Source organism: Schistocerca americana, chromosome 5, assembly GCF_021461395.2.
Source record: "Schistocerca americana isolate TAMUIC-IGC-003095 chromosome 5, iqSchAmer2.1, whole genome shotgun sequence".
Classification (NCBI taxonomy): domain Eukaryota; kingdom Metazoa; phylum Arthropoda; class Insecta; order Orthoptera; family Acrididae; genus Schistocerca; species Schistocerca americana.
In genome coordinates, this window is record NC_060123.1 from 338,835,841 (window position 1) to 338,854,250 (window position 18,410).

Here is an 18,410-nt window from a genome sequence, read left to right on the forward strand (position 1 = left end):
GCAGGTGCCCGGGGCCTGATGCCGAGGGCAGTGACAGGTTGTCATGTTCTATCCAGTGGATAGATGGGAGAAGGCCAGGACTGCAAACCAAGAGATCAATGGCCGAATATGTGCCATGTGCCACACTGAAATGTGTGGGGTCACCTGTATTTAAGAGGCAGAGGTCGAGTTGTGACAGTAAATTTTCGACATCTCTGCCTCGGCCAGTAAGCACGGGGCCACCCCGCAAGGGGTTATGAGCGTTACAATCTCCCAAAAGTAGGAAAGGTTTAGGGAGTTGATAAATCAGAGCAGCCAATGTGTTCAGGGGTACTGCACCATCTGGAGGAAGATATACATTGCAGACAGTTATTTCCTGCGCCGTCGTTATCCTGACAGATACAGCTTCAAGAGGGGTTTGAAGGGGTACAGCTTCACTGCATACTGAGTTCAGGACACACACACAAACTCCACCTGACACTTTATTACAGTCACTATGGTTCTTGTAATATCCGCTATAGCTGTGGAAGGGCAATGCAGAAAGCAGGTGTCAAGCTTAAGAGTTGCTGTAATCAGCCAGGTGGTGGAACAAACCACCGCAACTCCACTGGAGGATGACGCTATCATGAGGCTGGGAAGTCGACAGACTTGACGTGTAGCGCTGGAAGTGCAGCAGGAAGACATGTGCCCGAATTTCTGGCACATAAAGCGCCGCGTAGAGGGAGGGACGTATGATTTAATGTCACAGTGGTAAACCATCACCTTGACCTTTTCAGGCAAAGAATCACCCTCAAAGGCCAAGATGAAAGCACTGGTAGCAACCCTGTTGTCTTTGGGTCCCCTGTAAACGCACTAGGTGAAATGAACACCCCACCATTCTAAATTGGCGTGGAGCTCGTGGTCAGACTGCAAGAGATCATGATGGAAAATGATCCCCTGGACCATGTTGAGGCTTTTATGGGGGGTGACAGAAACAGGAATATCACCCAGCTTGTCACAGGTGAGTAACACTCGGGACTGGGCTGGGGATGCTGTCTGAATCAAGACTGCACTGTTTTGCTCTTGGACAGCATTGTCACTTCTACAAACTTATCTTCAAGGTGTTCAATGAAAAACTGAGACTTCATAGGTAGAAAGGAGTCCCCACCAGTTCTGCTACAGACTAAAAACCGAGGTGAATATGGCGCTCTACATTCTGTAGCCCTACATTCCTCCCATGATGTAGCAAGGGAGGGAAACGATTTAGGGTCATACCTGTTGACACTGTATTCAATCTTGCCCTTCTTAGATACTGCCGGTGCCATACGGTCACCAGCATGAGACAACTTAGTCCGCTTCATTGTGGGTCATCTGCCCTGATGCCACCCACTTGATCAGGGGCTCTCCCCACGGGCGCCACTCAGCCACAGCAAAGGCCAACTGGCATGATTGCCATTGCTGGGAGTCCTGATGCCCCAGGACGACAGGCATCTACTCCTTGGCATACATGGGGAGTTTACAGCTCAGGCATCAGCAGTGTGATCTCTGTGTTGTCAGGGGGCTACCACCAAATGGGTACATGATGGCACCATCACAACGGACTGGCTACCATGCTGGATATTGGGTGCAGAGAAATCCAATATTGTCATTGGGTCGAAAGAGGGCAGGAGACAATGGAAGACGATGACATATCCTGGAAAGTGTCCTCGCCCTAATAGTTGAATTCTAGGTGGAAATGTAAAGAAATGACAAGAGATTCAGGAGATCGAATCTAAGGGCACTATGGATAACTTTTGCACCACGTAAGGCGTCCTTCCCCATATGGCATGCACTTCTGTAGAATTTTGAAAGTGGCAGGTCAAATCATAGAATGGGACCTGAACTCATAGGGCCGAAAAGTGTGAGGCTCCTTTTAGTTGCCTCTTACGACAGGCAAGAATACCTTGGGCCTATTCTAACCCCGGACCCACAGGGGGTTTTGTGAGAGATTTTTTTTTTATCGCCTGCATGTGGGGAGTTGTGCTGCAAAGCCTGAGTGCACGAATTTCACTTCACCCTGTACATTCCATCCATAATCCCACCTACCCTTCTTTGTTTAGTACTGGCTTGTCACCCGAGGTCTGAATGTTCATAGGCGCATCTCCTTTCTTGAAAGTTATTTTTAAATTTTCCTGGGCCTTTGCCACCTACCTTTACCATAGTTGTGTGCATATACAGTCTTCAGTTCCTTGTCTGGCCATTCCTGCTTTGCCATTCTGCACTTCCTGTCAATCACGTTTTTACACATTTTCCCTTTTACCTGCTTCATTTGCTGCATTTTTATATTTCCTTTCATCAGTTGGATTTAGTCTTGTGTATCGTACAACAATATCTGCTGGGCCTTGTTTTTTGCCTGTTTGATCCTGTGTTACCTTCGCTATTCCATCTCTCAAACTAGCCATTCTTATTCTGCTGTATTCCTTTCCCCAGTTTTAATCACCCATAGCCCAATGCTCCATTACAATTGTCCAACAACCTCTGGTTCTTTCAACCTAGCTGAATCCCATCTCCCTAATATCCAACCTTTCTGCAATATCTTCAGTCTTAATTAGCAGTTCATAATCAATAACTTATGGTCACAGTCAACATCTGGAACTGGAAATGTTTTGCAGTCTAAAATCTGATTTTGATATCTGTCTTACTTTTGATATCTTTGTCTTACTGCTGTATAATATATTCGAAACCCGCCATTCTCTCCAAGTTTCTTCCTTGTATACAATTTTTTTCATGATTCTTAATCCAATGATTAAATTGTGCTCCATCCAATATTCTACCAGGGTACTTTCCCTTTCATTTCTTTCCCCCAGTTCATGTTATCTTACTGTTTTTCCAATCCATTCCTTTTTGTACTTTCAAATTCCAGTCCTCCAATACAGTTAAATTATTATCTCCCTTAATTACCTGAATAATTTCTTTTGTGATAGATTCCTACTTACTGTGTGGAAGAGCTGATTAATATCCAACAATCTACTTTTCAATGTGCCTATTTGCAACTCCATGCATCCTATATGTTGCAAGTATTGTTATATTTATTCCATTCTGTATTTTTCATTGACTGAATTTCTTTTATCACAGCATGTATTCTTTCAATCTCTTCATTAGCTTTGAAACTAGTAAACATATAAATTTGTATACTGTCATGGGTGTTGGTTTTGCATCTATCTTGGATGCAATAATGCACTTACTATTTTGTTCATAGTAGCCTACCCACATTTCTACTTCTTTCATATTCCTACTTTGTTATTTATTATTAGACCTACTGCTGCATTATTCTAATTTTATTTTGTGTTAGTGACCCTGTACTCACCTGATCATAATTCTGTTCTTCCTGTTGCCACACTTCCATAACTTCCACTATATCTAACTTCAACTTATCCCCTTCTCTTTTAAAATTCACTAGCCAGGCTTCCCGACTACAGGATCCAACATTCCACACACACCCATGGGACACCAGTTTTGTTTTTCATGATGGAAACACCCTCCTGCGAGTAGTCGCCACACGGACACCTGAATGGTGGCTAATTTACCTCATGAATATTTTACTAAAAAAGCTGCCATTATAAATAAGCCACACAGTAGAGCTGCATGTCCTTGGGAAATGTGATGGTTGTAGCTTCCCCTTGTTTTCAAAAGTTTGCTTACCAACACAGCGACGTCAAGCTGATTAATGTTACAATGTTAGATCAGTTAATCATCTGGACTGTGCTCCTCCAACTGCTGGAAAGGCTGCTGCCCTTCTTCAGGAACAATATATTGGCCTAGCTATTTGCACTGTCGAGGAATGCAAGTCACTCTGCTACATCAAGCTCAATGGTTCATGGGGGGGAGCAGTGGGGGCGGGACTGAAGTATGTATCTAAAGTCAGTGATAGAATGCTCATGTCTCAAGAGCCCATGTAAATTAACTGGACCCATGGTGAATTAACACTAACTCATGTGGATTAAATTTGACCATATTCAGTGATTTTGCATATTTTACTTCAACTTGAATTATATGGCTTGATGGCCCAATGGTGAAGTGTCAGACTACGGATCTAGACGTCTTGGGTTTCCTCCCCAGTCAGCCCTCGGATTTTAATCTGTCACTTATCATTATTTTACCATGGCAATATTTTTAATATGAAAACTGGTGAGTTGCAACATGACGCAGGGCCCATGTTCAACTGTAGGTCCATCAATAACTGACGGGATAAGGCAACAACATACCACCTTCAATAGGACCATGCCTATAAAGCACTGTGCTTTCCAAACAAGCCTTCAGGTTAATGACAGCTTTACCTTAATTTTTTTACAAAATTCAGTCAAAGCTGAATATGAAAACCTGAATTTTTTAATGCTGTTTTCTTATAATCATTAATTTTACTAAATCATAATAGTGTCAAATTATCACAAGGAGTATGTTTCTGCTTTATTATTACAAAAATTATTATTATCATTTGTTGTAACTATCAAAATTGCAGAAAATTTGTTGCACTCAACCTTCTGCCACCTGTGAGGTTACACTGCTCATCCAGAAGGTTCTCAGAATGATTTTTCCAGTGTATACCAGTACAATCTCCAAGTAATTGAAAGTACTATGTCCTGGCTGGCTTGACAATTTTCTCTGTAAATGTGGAATCTGCTATACAAACTATAGGATGGTTCTTGTTGCCACTGTGCATTGCACACTTCACTATTAAACAATGAAGAAATGTGTAGCAATTATGTGGGAAACTCACATTAGAAACATGTGAAATCATGAAGAGTGTATACTGGGATGACTGTGTCTGAGCAGTCCACAGAAATTAGCAAGGGCTCGGAGTTACTGGATGATGTCCCAAGGACTGAAGATCTTTTCACAAGGAAGCTTGTGCAATATGTGCAGGATTTTCTTCAGGATAAACTATGTTTGACAATTTGAATGACAGCAGAGTAGTCACATATTAAGAAAACTGTTGTTCACACAAATCAAACTGGATGATCTGGGGAAGCAACAGTGAATGCAATATTTGTAGCAAAGTTTCTCACCTAAGAGCAGAAGAAGTCGTGAATTGCAACAAAACATGGGCAAGAGCTGCTAAATGAAAGGTCAAAACAATGTTTATTATGCTCTTCAGCTGCTAGAGCATGACTCACCAAGAATTTGTGCCTGTAGGGCAGATTTTAATGGCAAATGGTAAACAAAACCGAAATAGAACACCTAAAAAAGAATCGGATTAATTTCTATCTTCACTTAAGCAAGGTATGGTTTCTAAATGTGGTAACAGGAACCATTGGTGGAATACACATAATGAAAGTAGTAAATGTAACAAGTTGCTGTATGGTTAAGGCATTGATGCTTACACAAAAAAAGGTGAAAATGCTGCTAAGAACTCACATGCACACACACACCTGCAGAGCAATAAAGTGTCCTGGCTGACTACACTGTGTAGTCATTTCAGCTTGATGAGATGGGGGAGGGGGCTGTAGCATATTGACTGAGAAAGGGGAGAAGGGAAGCTGGCAGTGGGAGGAAGGGTTGAAGGAAAGGGTAGCTGAAGACTGGGAGAGAGAGGCAGCAAGTGCATGCGATAGGAATGTGGTGCCAATGAGCTTGATTTGGTGCAGGCAGGGGGGGTTACATGTAGAGCAGAATGACATCCACAAATGAAATGGGAGAGGTAAATAGACCAGAACAAGAGAGACTGCAGAGGGGAAAGTGTGAATGTAAAATGAGTGTTGTGGGGGTCATGGGGACTGTTGGAGGGGTGGTGGGATGGGGGCACGGATGGAGGGTAGTGGAGACAAGACAGGAAGATTTGAGGGATTAAAGGATTAGCTGTAAGGGCAATTCCCACCTGCATAGCTCATAGACACTGGTGTGTGTGGTAGAGGAGGATGGGGTGGGAAGTGGTGGGAGGACTGTTAAAATGCCGGACTCAAATTCAGGAGGAAGATGGTTCAAATCCTGTTCAGGATAACCAGATTTAGGTTTCCCATGATTTCTCTAAATTGCTAAGGGTGCCCTGACTGTTCTTTTGGGGATACAGGTAGCAGTACATAAGTAATAAATTAAAATGTTTTGCCTAATGCTAATGTCTAAATAGAAGAATAACAAAAATTTAGTAAGTGATTAACTTTCTCCCTTTCACTATTTTGTGGAAATTGTCAGCAAGAAAAAGTTTCTAAAAGGTTTGAAATTAAGGTTTGTTGGAAGTTGTTACATACTCTTATTCTCAAACACTGGAAGAATATAGTCTGGGTAATCTGCATGCAGCAAGTTAGACTGTATCAACACATATAAACAGTTTTTAACTTTAATCTTGTCTAACTGGGTTAAATCTTTAACATAAGGTTATACTTCTTAATGAAGAGATCACAACAGAATTTTAAATTTGGTCAATAATTATATGAAATACTGAAAATAAATTTTTTTTGCTCCTTGAAGCTGTAGATAGAAACCTTCAACTCTGGCCACTTGATCGATTTAGCTTAAGAGTATTTGTTTGTGCACAGCTGTGACAGTTCAAAGAAGGCCGAATGCCATGGCACTACAAATTAGTGCAGCAGTGTAACTGACTACATAATTTCATGACAGGAGCAAATGGGTATGGGGGACTGACAGTTAGGTGCAAGAGATGTTGCCGCCAAAGCAGGAATTTCAATGGGAACTGTGCACACCATCCTACAAGAAAAACTGAAAATGGAAGATGCATGAAGTATCTTCAAAATGGGGCTCTGATAAACAAACACAAGTCAGAACAGTTGGTAATTAATCAGGAGATGTTGACATGTGATGGCATGGACTACCCTTTCCGCTTATCAACTGTCACAAAGGATGAGACATGCATATTGCCTTTGAACTCTGAGATAAGAGGTAGTAGACACAATGTAAAAACCCAGTGACTCACCTACCACCAAAGAAATTTTAAGTTACTGCTAGTGCAGAGCAACTGACGGGCACTCCTGACAGACATTTCTTCATATAAATCACTTTAGAATAGTGAGTCAGCTCCCATGATCTCTTTTTTTCCAATGATAATTTTTTTTCCATAGTATCCAGTTTTCTAGTTGGAACACACAATAACATCAGTGAATTTCCAATGGGAAAAACAGATCAAAAGAGGTATTTGCAGGTGTTTTGAAATCTTGTTGTCAACATTGTGAAGATGTGTTTTTGTGTACAGAGAACTATCCACAAAAAGTGGACAAGTTAAAAATAATTGGTATAGATAGTTTCTGGAGGAAAAATTTATGGGACCAAATAACTTGAAGGTATATCACACAACACATTTTAGGAAGGAAGGTTAAACTTCCAACAGGGGCATTAGAAATCAGCTCTTGATTCATTTGGAGAAGGTGGGTGGATGGAAGTGAGTATGGGTTCTGACAGCCATCTGAAGTAACTTACGAAAGAAATAGACAAGCCTAGGAGGAATATGAAACCAACTCCTATTCAATGATAGTCAAGTATAACAGCCAGTATGCCATCTCACTTGTTCGGGAATTTTCACTGTGTAATTACTGATACTGTATGCAGTTTCTCTTCTGCTATATACAATGATAGGGCATTCACAAACTGTACACAGTATTTGGTCACAGAAGCCAGACAAGTAATTAACAGTGCAAAACAGAGATTAGATATACAGAAAGAAAGTGAGAATTTCTACAGAATGCAAATCTGATACCAACAAATATGTACACCCCCAAAAAACTGAAGATATTATGCATTCAACTATACACATAAAATAAAAAGTACCTGATGTGAGAAACAACAAAGATTTTTCAGTACACATAGCAATATGTAATAATTATGTAAGACAATAGCACATAAAACTAATTACCTTCCAAAATCTAAAAAGGCCATGTGACCATGATAAAATGCTGGCTTTATACTATTCCAGTATGAAATATTTTGTACAAACTGCAACTGTAAAAGAAGAAAAATGTGTAAATATAAACAGGAATTGTCCACAAAGTGGCATACAAGCTGTAGGATAGAAACAGATATAATTACATTCTACGGTCTATTTATTTAGTTCTCTCTCTCTCTTTTCCCTAGATAAATAACTTATTTTCTCACAAAAAGTAAACATGTTCAATTTCTTTGTATTGTAGTTATTATGATGGAAAGTGTACAAAAGTTTTTTCAAATGAAGTTCTCTCAGGATTTGTTCCAATGTATTTATGGAAACTGGTAGCTCCAAATGTTCGGTACATTACAAATGTCTTAATAATATTCCAAAATTATTTCTGCTACAACTAATAAAACACACAGACAATTCATAATAGTCTATATGCATAAATAGTCACAGATTGATGTACCATTCACACAAGATAAGACATTTGGATTTTTACTTAAGAACTGAGTTGCATTTTAGTAAGTAATATTCACAATTGTCTTTATATTCATTTATGGATGTGTGTAGTCTTCAACCTGCTCCAGTCCTGTAAAAACAGAAAGTCAGACACATGTTCATAGGACTTTTTCAATTTATTTTCAGATGTTGAATCACCTCACATATAATGTGACATTTCTCCTGAATCATCCAGCATATGAGGCTGAGATTTAAATCACAGAAGACTAGGTATGAGAGATAATAATCATAAGTTAAATAAAATTTTTATGTACGTAGCTTCCAGATCCTATTAGAACATGATGAATTTTACTACAACTATCTTAACTGAAAACATGAGGGTTGGAACTTAAGTAGTGGCAACTATTTATTCACAATCGATACAAAAAGAGTTACATGTTTCCACCTGTTACTGTCCTTCAAGGTAATAACCAGTGTTGTGTAGAACCCATTGCCAGTGATGTGGAAGGTGTAGTATACCATTAGGAGATCCTGTTTTGTTGATGGTGCGAATGGACCAATCTACTGACTGTCAAATCTCTGGAACAGTTCTGAAGTCATGCGGAACCCACCATGATGCAATTTTTTGCATGCCCAGGCGTTCCTACAGGATGCGAAGCACAGTCGTATGCACTAATCCAGTTTCATGGGCAAGCTCATGAATTGTATGGTGTCGATCACTGTCCACTAACGCGGCAACAGCATGCACTTCTTCTTCAAAGATGCTAGGATGGCCTGCCCGATGCATGTCTGCCATAGTTTGCCGACCTTCGTTGAAGGCTCTTACCCAATGTGCCACTGTTCTGCATGGCAATGCCAGTTCCCCGCATGCCTCTTGAAGACCTTGATGACACTGTCATGCTGTACGATCTCTGGTACATTCAATCTTGATCCATCTCCATTGTTTCTGTTTCAAAAACATAGTGACACTGTTACATTTGACTACTCGCTCACAAGAGACTGTGTTTCCCTCGATTGTGCACATGCCAGTGACGTGGGGCAGGTGAGTCCATTTGCTTGGAGGTAAGGTAGGTATGTCAACAATGTATGCTATCAGCAACAATAGTAGATTCCATTGCGTAGTATCTCCACAGCAGTGTTGCCACTATTTAAGTTACAATGTACGTACTTTTCATGTATAATTTACATGTTTTCTGGAAATAATTATTTATATAAAGATTTATGCACCTAATAATTAATCATGAAAGTTGCAAATTTTGACAATATAAAAATTACCAGCATCCTGTCCTTGTATAACTGTCGATTGAATTATCAATGATAAAATAAGAAAAATTAAAACAGAAATTTTTGTTTACATGAAAACTAAAGCATCATAATATTAATTTCACTGTAAAGTGGTTTTTGACTCATTTACATTAACAATTGTAGTTACTAATTTTCATTTTTCAAGATCGATGTTGCTAAATGGATTGTCATAAAAAAAATAAAACTATATTATCAGAAAAATAGTGTTTTGGTAATCAAATATATGCAAAATTATCTTTAGATGTGAATTATATAATTTAAGTATAAAAAGTAACTCAAGTCAGGTCGAAGTTTAAGATTAATTACAATGCTGAACTAAAATTTCTTATTCACACACACTTTCTCATGATATTATTAGGTGTCTCACCCACCTGCGTGCAATTTTCCACATTTTCCCCTGATAGGGGTAAATTATATTTGTTGTATAACATTTTTCATCTCAAATTCCACTAATTTGCTTCCCAAATTGGATTAGTTCAATTTGGATGATCATGGACTTTTCGCTAACAAAGACTTATCATTTTTCATAACAAGTTAAATTTATGAAGTGTTCATTCTCTCATAACATCATTCACTGAAAACTATCTGTCTGTGTAATATTGCCCTTGATCCCACTATTAACTGATGTTTATTTTTAATTATTATTCTGAAAATTTGATTTTAAATACTAAGTGACACTTCTTTTGAGAGAGATATTTGTTATCAAATGCTGAGTTATATGGTACTCCATATGAATGACAGCTTTCTGACTCTTTCCATATTTTGAGTGATGAAGTCTATAAGTATGTGACATAGAGAATAAATTACTTCCCCTTTTTAGTATGCATTTGCTAATCATCTGAGTTACATTCTTCTCTGTAGTGACTCATAGACTGAGGGAGTATACACTACTTTTGACGACCTGACTATCAGACGGGGATGTCAAGTTCGGTAGCACCGTTGGGAGCTATTAGAGAGAAGTACACTATTTGCTGCTCCGTAATGTGTTTAAGCCTTTCTCTCCTTTTCATTTCACACTCACCACTAACAACATAAATACAAACTACACTATACAGACAGAATCGCCCACAAGGTGCAGATACACATGTGATATCGAATATTAGGTCAGATGAAGGCAAAGACATGTCCCATCTCTGCTAAAACCTTGCCTCGGGCAGCAACACGGCATTCCTCACAGATTGAGTATGTAACTAGCTTTGACGTTTTTTGCTGCATCTGGAATAATATTCCAAAGAAATTACTGGAAAGCATGTCATGGATGGTGAGTATTCATGAAAGACGAAGAAGCATGATGGGAGTGCTCTTGTCCTCTATATATGTAAACGACCTGACGGATAGGTGGGCATCAATGTGTCACTGTTTGCTGATGAGATCGTAGTTTATGGGAAGTGTTGTCACTGAGTATCTATAGGCATATTTAGGCAGAATTTATACTTGGTGTGGCAGTTTCTTTTAAATGTAGAAAAATGTAAGTTAATGCAGACAAATACGAAAAACAATCATGTAAAGTTCAAATACAGTATTAGCAGGGTGCTGCTCCACACAATCAAGTTGATTAAATATTTAGACAAAAATGATGCAAGATGGTGAAGGGGAGGCAACTGGCAAACTTTGGTTTATTACGAGAATTCTAGGAAGGTGCAGCTCATCTAAAAAGGAGACAGCATATAGGGAGCATAGTGAGACCTGTTCTTGAGTACTGTTCAACTGTTTGTGGAGGGCAGATTAAATGAAGATGTCAAAGCAATTCAGACACACGCTGCTAGATTTATTACCAGTAGATCAGAGCAACATGAGTTATTATAGAAATGTGCCATGAACTCAAATGGGAGTCACTGGAAAGAAGACAATATTCTTCTCACAAAATACTTTTGAGAAAATTGAGAGAATTTGTGGCTGACTGCACAATGATCTTACGACCTTTCCACATTTGTTGACAGGATCGAAAAGACAAGGCAAGAGAAATTTGGGTTCATATGGAGGCATCCAGTCAGTCAGTTTTCTCTCGCTCCATCTACAAGTGGAACAGGAAAGGGAATGACTAGTAGTGGTACAAGGTCCTTACAGCAGGCACAGTATGGTGGTTTGCACAGTGGGCCTATGCATTATTCTTATATTGCAGAGAGTTCAGACACTGATATGCAGACATAATAATCACACCCCCTGCAGGAACTTTTTCAACACATTCAGGATATTTACAGTAGTGTATATATTCACTGATGATGTTCTTAACATGTAACAGAAATCTTTTTCAAATCAATGATGTACCATGTTTCAAGAAGATTGACACAATTGAAAAAGGGAACAGCGAAGACCAAATGGACAGTTCAGAGGGTAAAGTTCTCTTTAAAGTTCTGTTTTAAAAAATACTGCAACAACATTTATTAAGATATAAAAATAAAATGTTCGTTAATCGTGGAACCTACACTAGGAAAAAATCAGTGTGTCAATATAATCCCAATTCAGGAAGTTATTACTAATTTAGTGTTCTGAGAGGGCTGCTTCTTAGAGCACTGAGTCAGATGCACTGACAGTTTAGAACTGTTCGTTCTGCTTTGTGAGGTTATATAAGCAACCCCAGTGCTGCCTCAGGGATTCATTTACTCATTGGTTTTTGTCAGCTGTGTGTGTCACCATCAGTGAATAAGTCAGTGCCAAGTTTCGCGATGGATTGTGTTGTGCTGTTAACTGCAACTGTGAAAGTGAGCCTCAAATGACTATCTACAGACATCTTTTGAAAGATCGTCAGAAACATTAAGATCACATGTTATCAGAACTGGTAGAATTTGAACTTTTGTGTGAACTGCAAGTAGTTAAATGGCTCATCTGTGTCAGCCTGGCAGTTCATGTATGCCACCCATATTCTAAATCTGCTTGGTGAGTGGAATATTATTACCTTCCACTTCTACATGAACTTAAATGTCTTTTGAATTATTCAAACAATAAGTCACAGAAAGTGATTTTATTGTTAATGGAGTATTGAGGAGATTTGGATCCTGAACTGTGCCAGCTGCTAGGAAATTATTAATATTTATCTGATCTATGAGAAAGTTATGCATGTGAAATTAAAGATTTTGAATATATATACAAATATTATAAACAGTGAACTTTTAATTTTTTTACAATCTTTTCCTCACTGCCCCAAAGTAGTGAGTAGGAATTCGTTTTTCGGCTACAGTGAGCTGAGATATGGACAAGTGGACTGCAAACTGGGAATGACACACTTAGAGCTATTTCTGATTGTTCATTTCAGCAATTAACAGGCCCTTGTCATGTGAATAAACAAACACCTCTTTAAGAAAAAGTGTAATAAAACCTACCATCCCACAGATTCACAAAATTGCATGACCAGCTTGATTCACCCACCCAGCACATCCTAAACCAGTCCTGACACAGGCTTATCCTATTCTATCACAGGCAAGGTCACCAGTTCAATGGCTGATCCACAATGCATGCCATCTGGATCCTTCCCTCCAACATCAGCTTTCCTGAACTATGAAGATGGGAATTACAGGAATTAGCCTTGCAACATGTCCTTCACTACCATAATCCTCCTGGCCTCTATCTCCACTGTCCCTACACTGTCTACCTGACAGCTTCCCCTCCCTCTGTCCTGTCACCTCCTCCTCATCCACACCTCCACATCAATTTCATTGTGTGCTATACCTCACTGGCCTCTCTACCTGTGTGTCACATGCCTAGCCTGTGCACCTGTCACACTTACCTCCTGTATTCCACCCTGTGCACCTGCTCCCTCCCTCCAAGCCACCAGCTACCAATCCCCAACTCCTCCTCCTGATTTCCACCTCTTTTTCTCTTCACCCATCCCACCTGAAAGATTCCTTGCCCCCGGTATACATACGAAACCGCAATCCTGATAATTTTTCATTCTCCTCTGTGTGGACCTCTTGATGACTCAGCACATCTGCTTCTTGGTGAGTGGTCTCCTTTACTCCGAAATACACTCCTGGAAATGGAAAAAAGAACACATTGACACCGGTGTGTCAGACCCACCATACTTGCTCTGGACACTGCGAGAGGGCTGTACAAGCAATGATCACACGCACGGCACAGCGGACACACCAGGAACCGCGGTGTTGGCTGTCGAATGGCGCTAGCTGCGCAGCATTTGTGCACCACCGCCTTCAGTGTCAGCCAGTTTGCCGTGGCACACGGAGCTCCATCGCAGTCTTTAACACTGGTAGCATGCCGCGACAGCATGGACGTGAACCGTATGTGCAGTTGACGGACTTTGAGCAAGGGCGTATAGTGGGCATGCGGGAGGCCGGGCGGACGTACCGCCGAATTGCTCAACACGTGGGGCGTGAGGTCTCCACAGTACATCGATGTTGTCGCCAGTGGTCGGCGGAATGTGCACGTGCCCGTCGACCTGGGACCGGACCGCAGCGATGCACGGATGCACGCCAAGACCGTAGGATCCTACGCAGTGTCGTAGGGGACCGCACCGCCACTTCCCAGCAAATTAGGGACACTGTTGCTCCTGGGGTATCGGCGAGGACCATTCGCAACCGTCTCCATGAAGCTGGGTTACGGGCCCGCACACCGTTAGGCCGTCTTCCGCTCACGCCCCAACATCGTGCAGCCCGCCTCCAGTGGTGTCGCGACAGGTGTGAATGGAGGGACGAATGGAGACGTGTCGTCTTCAGCGATGAGAGTCGTTTCTGCCTTGGTGCCAATGATGGTCGTATGCGGGTTTGGCTCCGTGCAGGTGAGCGCCACAATCAGGACTGCATACGACCGAGGCACACAGGGCCAACACCCGGCATCATGGTGTGGGGAGCGATCTCCTACACTGGCTGTACACCACTGGTGATCGTCGAGGGGACACTGAATAGTGCACGGTACATCCAAACCGTCATTGAACCCATCGTTCTACCATTCCTAGACCGGCAAGGGAACTTGCTGTTCCAACAGGACAATGCACGTCCGCATGTATCCCGTGCCACCCAACGTGCTCTAGAAGGTGTAAGTCAACTACCCTGGCCAGCAAGATCTCCGGATCTGTCCTCCATTGAGCATGTTTGGGACTGGATGAAGCGGTCTGCACGTCCAGCACGAACGCTGGTCCAACTGAGGCGCCAGGTGGAAATGGCATGGCAAGCCGTTCCACAGGACTACATCCAGCATCTCTACGATCGTCTCCATGGGAGAATAGCAGCCTGCATTGCTGCGAAAGGTGGATATACGCTGTACTAGTGCCGACATTGTGCATGCTCTGTTGCCTGTGTCTATGTGCCTGTGGTTCTGTCAGTGTGATCATGTGATGTATCTGACCCCAGGAATGTGTCAATAAAGTTTCCCCTTCCTGGGACAATGAATTCACGGTGTTCTTATTTCAATTTCCAGGAGTGTATTTACACCCAATGCTACACTTGTTCCATATGATGTTCTTGCTTTAAAATAGGTTCAAATACAAATTAACACACAATTCTCATTGTCCAAAATGTATCATTATTTGGCACACACATTCTCCATCACAACCTCAGACATTAAACTGTCTGTTATGCTACTCCTCCAGTTGGATCGCGCTTGAGAACTGGAGAGAACTTGGGAAGTGGATTGCGGTGCACTGCTGAGAAGCGGGGTGTTTTTCTGGCAACAATGGATAGCAATCATTGCTCAGCAATGATGCAAAAGGTGACTGTGGCATACTGTGGGTTTGAATATGGACAGTGCCTGGCCCAGGAAATGTGCCTAGCCCGTTGTTTATGAATTACTAGAGTGGCACTATAAAGTGACTGATACCAGCAGTCATTCACACAGTGCTGCTTTAATTGCCTTTGACTTTTTAAAATATGGGTTTGTGGTTTGATCCTTTCTGGTGCCAGTTAATTTTATTTTCACCCCACACTAATCTTAAAATTTAACAGACATTACTGAGAACCATCTATTTCAAGATTATTCAAGTTGGATTTATTAGGTGCAAAATAAGTTTTAAACTTCTGCATATCTAAATTGTCAAAGTTCTGTTTGAAAGATTTGTCTTGCAAATAAGTTTATCCAATGGTCAATGGTTCACCGAATGTGAATGGTCACAACCACACGCAGCCTTCCACTCACCATCCACACTAGTTGGACTGTTAAATACTGGTCATTATTTTGGTAATACTAAAGACTTGTTATACCACAGAACAGTATCTGCAGCACATTTACTCATGCAGTTTGCTGAGCACACATACAAAATCTTCCTGGTGGAAGCAGACAGCACAGGCATATAGCACGAGCATTCAATGCAAAACATGGTCCTGAGAGGACTAAAATTCAAGACATGATTCCCAAGCTGGTAATCACATTCCAAAATAATGGGGATCTCAACAACAGGCTGTGAGTGAAGAGCTAACAATTACCAATAGACGAACATCAACACCTGGAATGGGTTACAGTGAGAAAACTGGCCAATATGCCAAAAGGAAATGTTGCATCCACTGAATCATTAAAATGGAATGTTTGTAAGGTTCAAGTCTGAGACTGCATTTGGTGTCAGTATTGTGTCTTCAACTCCCCCCTCTCACTCCCTCTCTTATCTCTGCATAAATGAGAAAACTACTACTTCGCTTGTTAACACTAGTTTCTGTGAATAGAGGTGCAAACAAAGGTTTATTTTGATGAATTTACTGTTTCTATGTGAGTGATACATGGGAAACTGAAAAATCAATAGATTCCACTCTGAAAACCTTGAATTTTTACAAGCGATTTTTTAACAAGATATATGACACTTTCTTTTGTCAGTTGAGATTTTTCAGCATATCCATTACTCTTTCCCACAAGCCAAACAAGACTGTAAGTATTCACATCACCGTCCTTTGCTGTCTGCCCTCATTGTGGATTGTGTAAGTATTTTGGAGGCAATCTCTTTTTTTTTTGTGACCTACAGTTCTCCAGTATTTTACTCATAAATATAACCTTGTTTATGCTTTATCTACAACTGAACCCATACAACCCTTGAAATTAATATGTCTATACATTGTTACTCCCAGATACTGGCACACAATATGTATAGACACTATGCATCAAAATGCTTGGTGGAGTCTTGTCCATTAGGTAATACGATTTTTCTTATCTTTTTTTGTGAGGAAACTTGCATTACTCATTGGCAAAAAATGCATTAAATATGGCATGCACGTAAAAATTAGGCTTTGCTAAAGATTACTCTGTTACCATAATCTATAGTTGGAATTCACTCTTAAACAAAGTACCAGATTCCAACCTAGGCCAGACCTCAGGCTATGCTACAGACCAGTCTGTCACCATAACCAAATTTCAAGGAGACTCTAGTACCACATTCTAGCCATAGATAACTACAATTTTTGGGACAAATCTGAGACGGCAATTAATGTTGGCCACTAAACCTTTAATATATATGACAAACAGTGATCGGCCAATCACACTTCCCTAGAATTCAATGAAAATTACATCCACGTCTGTGGATGTCTGATCATCCGGAATAATGCTGCATTACGTTAATATTAAACTATCGGTACATGAGTGACACATGAGATATATCACGGCAGAGTGGTCAGAATGGCACCCAAAAGATTGGCAGTTACAAAGATGAGGAACATTTTATTATTCTACCTAACTCTATTAGTTGTGCAGACAAATTCCAAACATATCAACTAAGTGGATACCGTACAACATTCATTACACACACTACTGCTTGCAGCTCATCAATTCAGTGAACTGATATTATCAACATTCATAAAAATGGGAAATAATGTTTACCTGATTTGCCAACGTCAGTACATGCATATTAGCTGTAATGTTAATATGAAGAACATGAAATCCATTTTGTTTACAAAGCTCGTATGCTACGCCAACAAAACTGGTTGATGCTGTTTTCGGCACACGGTTATAAATAATTACCATGTCCGTAAACATTGACTCTTCTGGTCTATTGTCGAAAATTCGATGATTCTCAACATTTCTTTGGTGAAGACTTGCTACAAGATATTCTGTAAAGATTAAGGTAATATGTAGTTATTACATCATAAAGAATTACCGTACGAAGCCCATAATTCCACTGTTCTTACCTAAATCCTTAGTACTCTCTCTTACTTGTAGAATCTGAGACTCAAAAAGAAGTACAAAAATGACAAAACTCAGCAAAGCGCCAAATAACAGCACTCTTCCGACAGTAACTCTCTGTATCATCCTTTGCATTGAACGTAAACGAAACGTATTTCATGTAAATGCCGCGATAATGTTCGTTCGCGTTCATTACGTGTCACAACATTTTCACTGTCGGTGAACGAGATAGTTACATTCAAACAGCTGTCTACGCATTTCTTTACTGAAGCTCTTGCTTTCCACATAAGATGCTGTCACGTATAATATTTCACAGACACTTCTCGATCCAAAACATGTATGCAGTACAAACACCACCACGTCTGTATCATATCAACACAATGGTAAACAGCTGATCAGAAACAAACAATCACAGAAGTTGCTACACCAGGCACTGAAAAAAACTAAGATCTTTGGACCTACACGGACAAGTTGCTTTCAACGTCGATTCACACTGAATCAATGGAACGAAAGGCGACATCACCGTAAAATGCGTTCACACAAGAAGGAATGTTGCTCACCCAAAAACTTATTGTCTGCGTGAAAATTATCGATTTTCTAAAGCCCAGAAATGTTATATTGTGTTTCCACACAGTTACGGGACTTGTGAAGTACAGACTGGAAAGAAACGCACAGCACCCCTGGTGGAAATGAAAAACACAGTGTATAGTCATAAGCTACTTTGAAAACTGTTTTCTTAAGAAACTGATCGGCGGAAGCAGATTAAACGCACCTTCATTACTGAGGG

The 18,410-nt window shown here is 40.5% G+C and overlaps 1 protein-coding gene across 1 annotated transcript in view; it reads right to left on the reverse strand.

Annotated features, from left to right (window-relative positions):
- LOC124615838 (heparin sulfate O-sulfotransferase) overlaps window positions 1-18,039 on the reverse strand; it is a 75,761-nt gene extending 57,722 nt beyond the window's left edge. Inside the window, exons 1-3 of the mRNA XM_047143991.1 lie at window positions 17,629-18,039; window positions 17,321-17,550; window positions 7,799-7,884 (exon numbers count right to left, since the gene is read on the reverse strand). Of these exons, the coding sequence (XP_046999947.1) occupies window positions 7,799-7,884; window positions 17,321-17,550; window positions 17,629-17,758 (446 nt within the window). The 5' untranslated portion in view covers window positions 17,759-18,039. The remainder of the gene's footprint in view (window positions 1-7,798; window positions 7,885-17,320; window positions 17,551-17,628) is intronic.
- Between the last annotated feature and the right edge of the window lie 371 nt (window positions 18,040-18,410).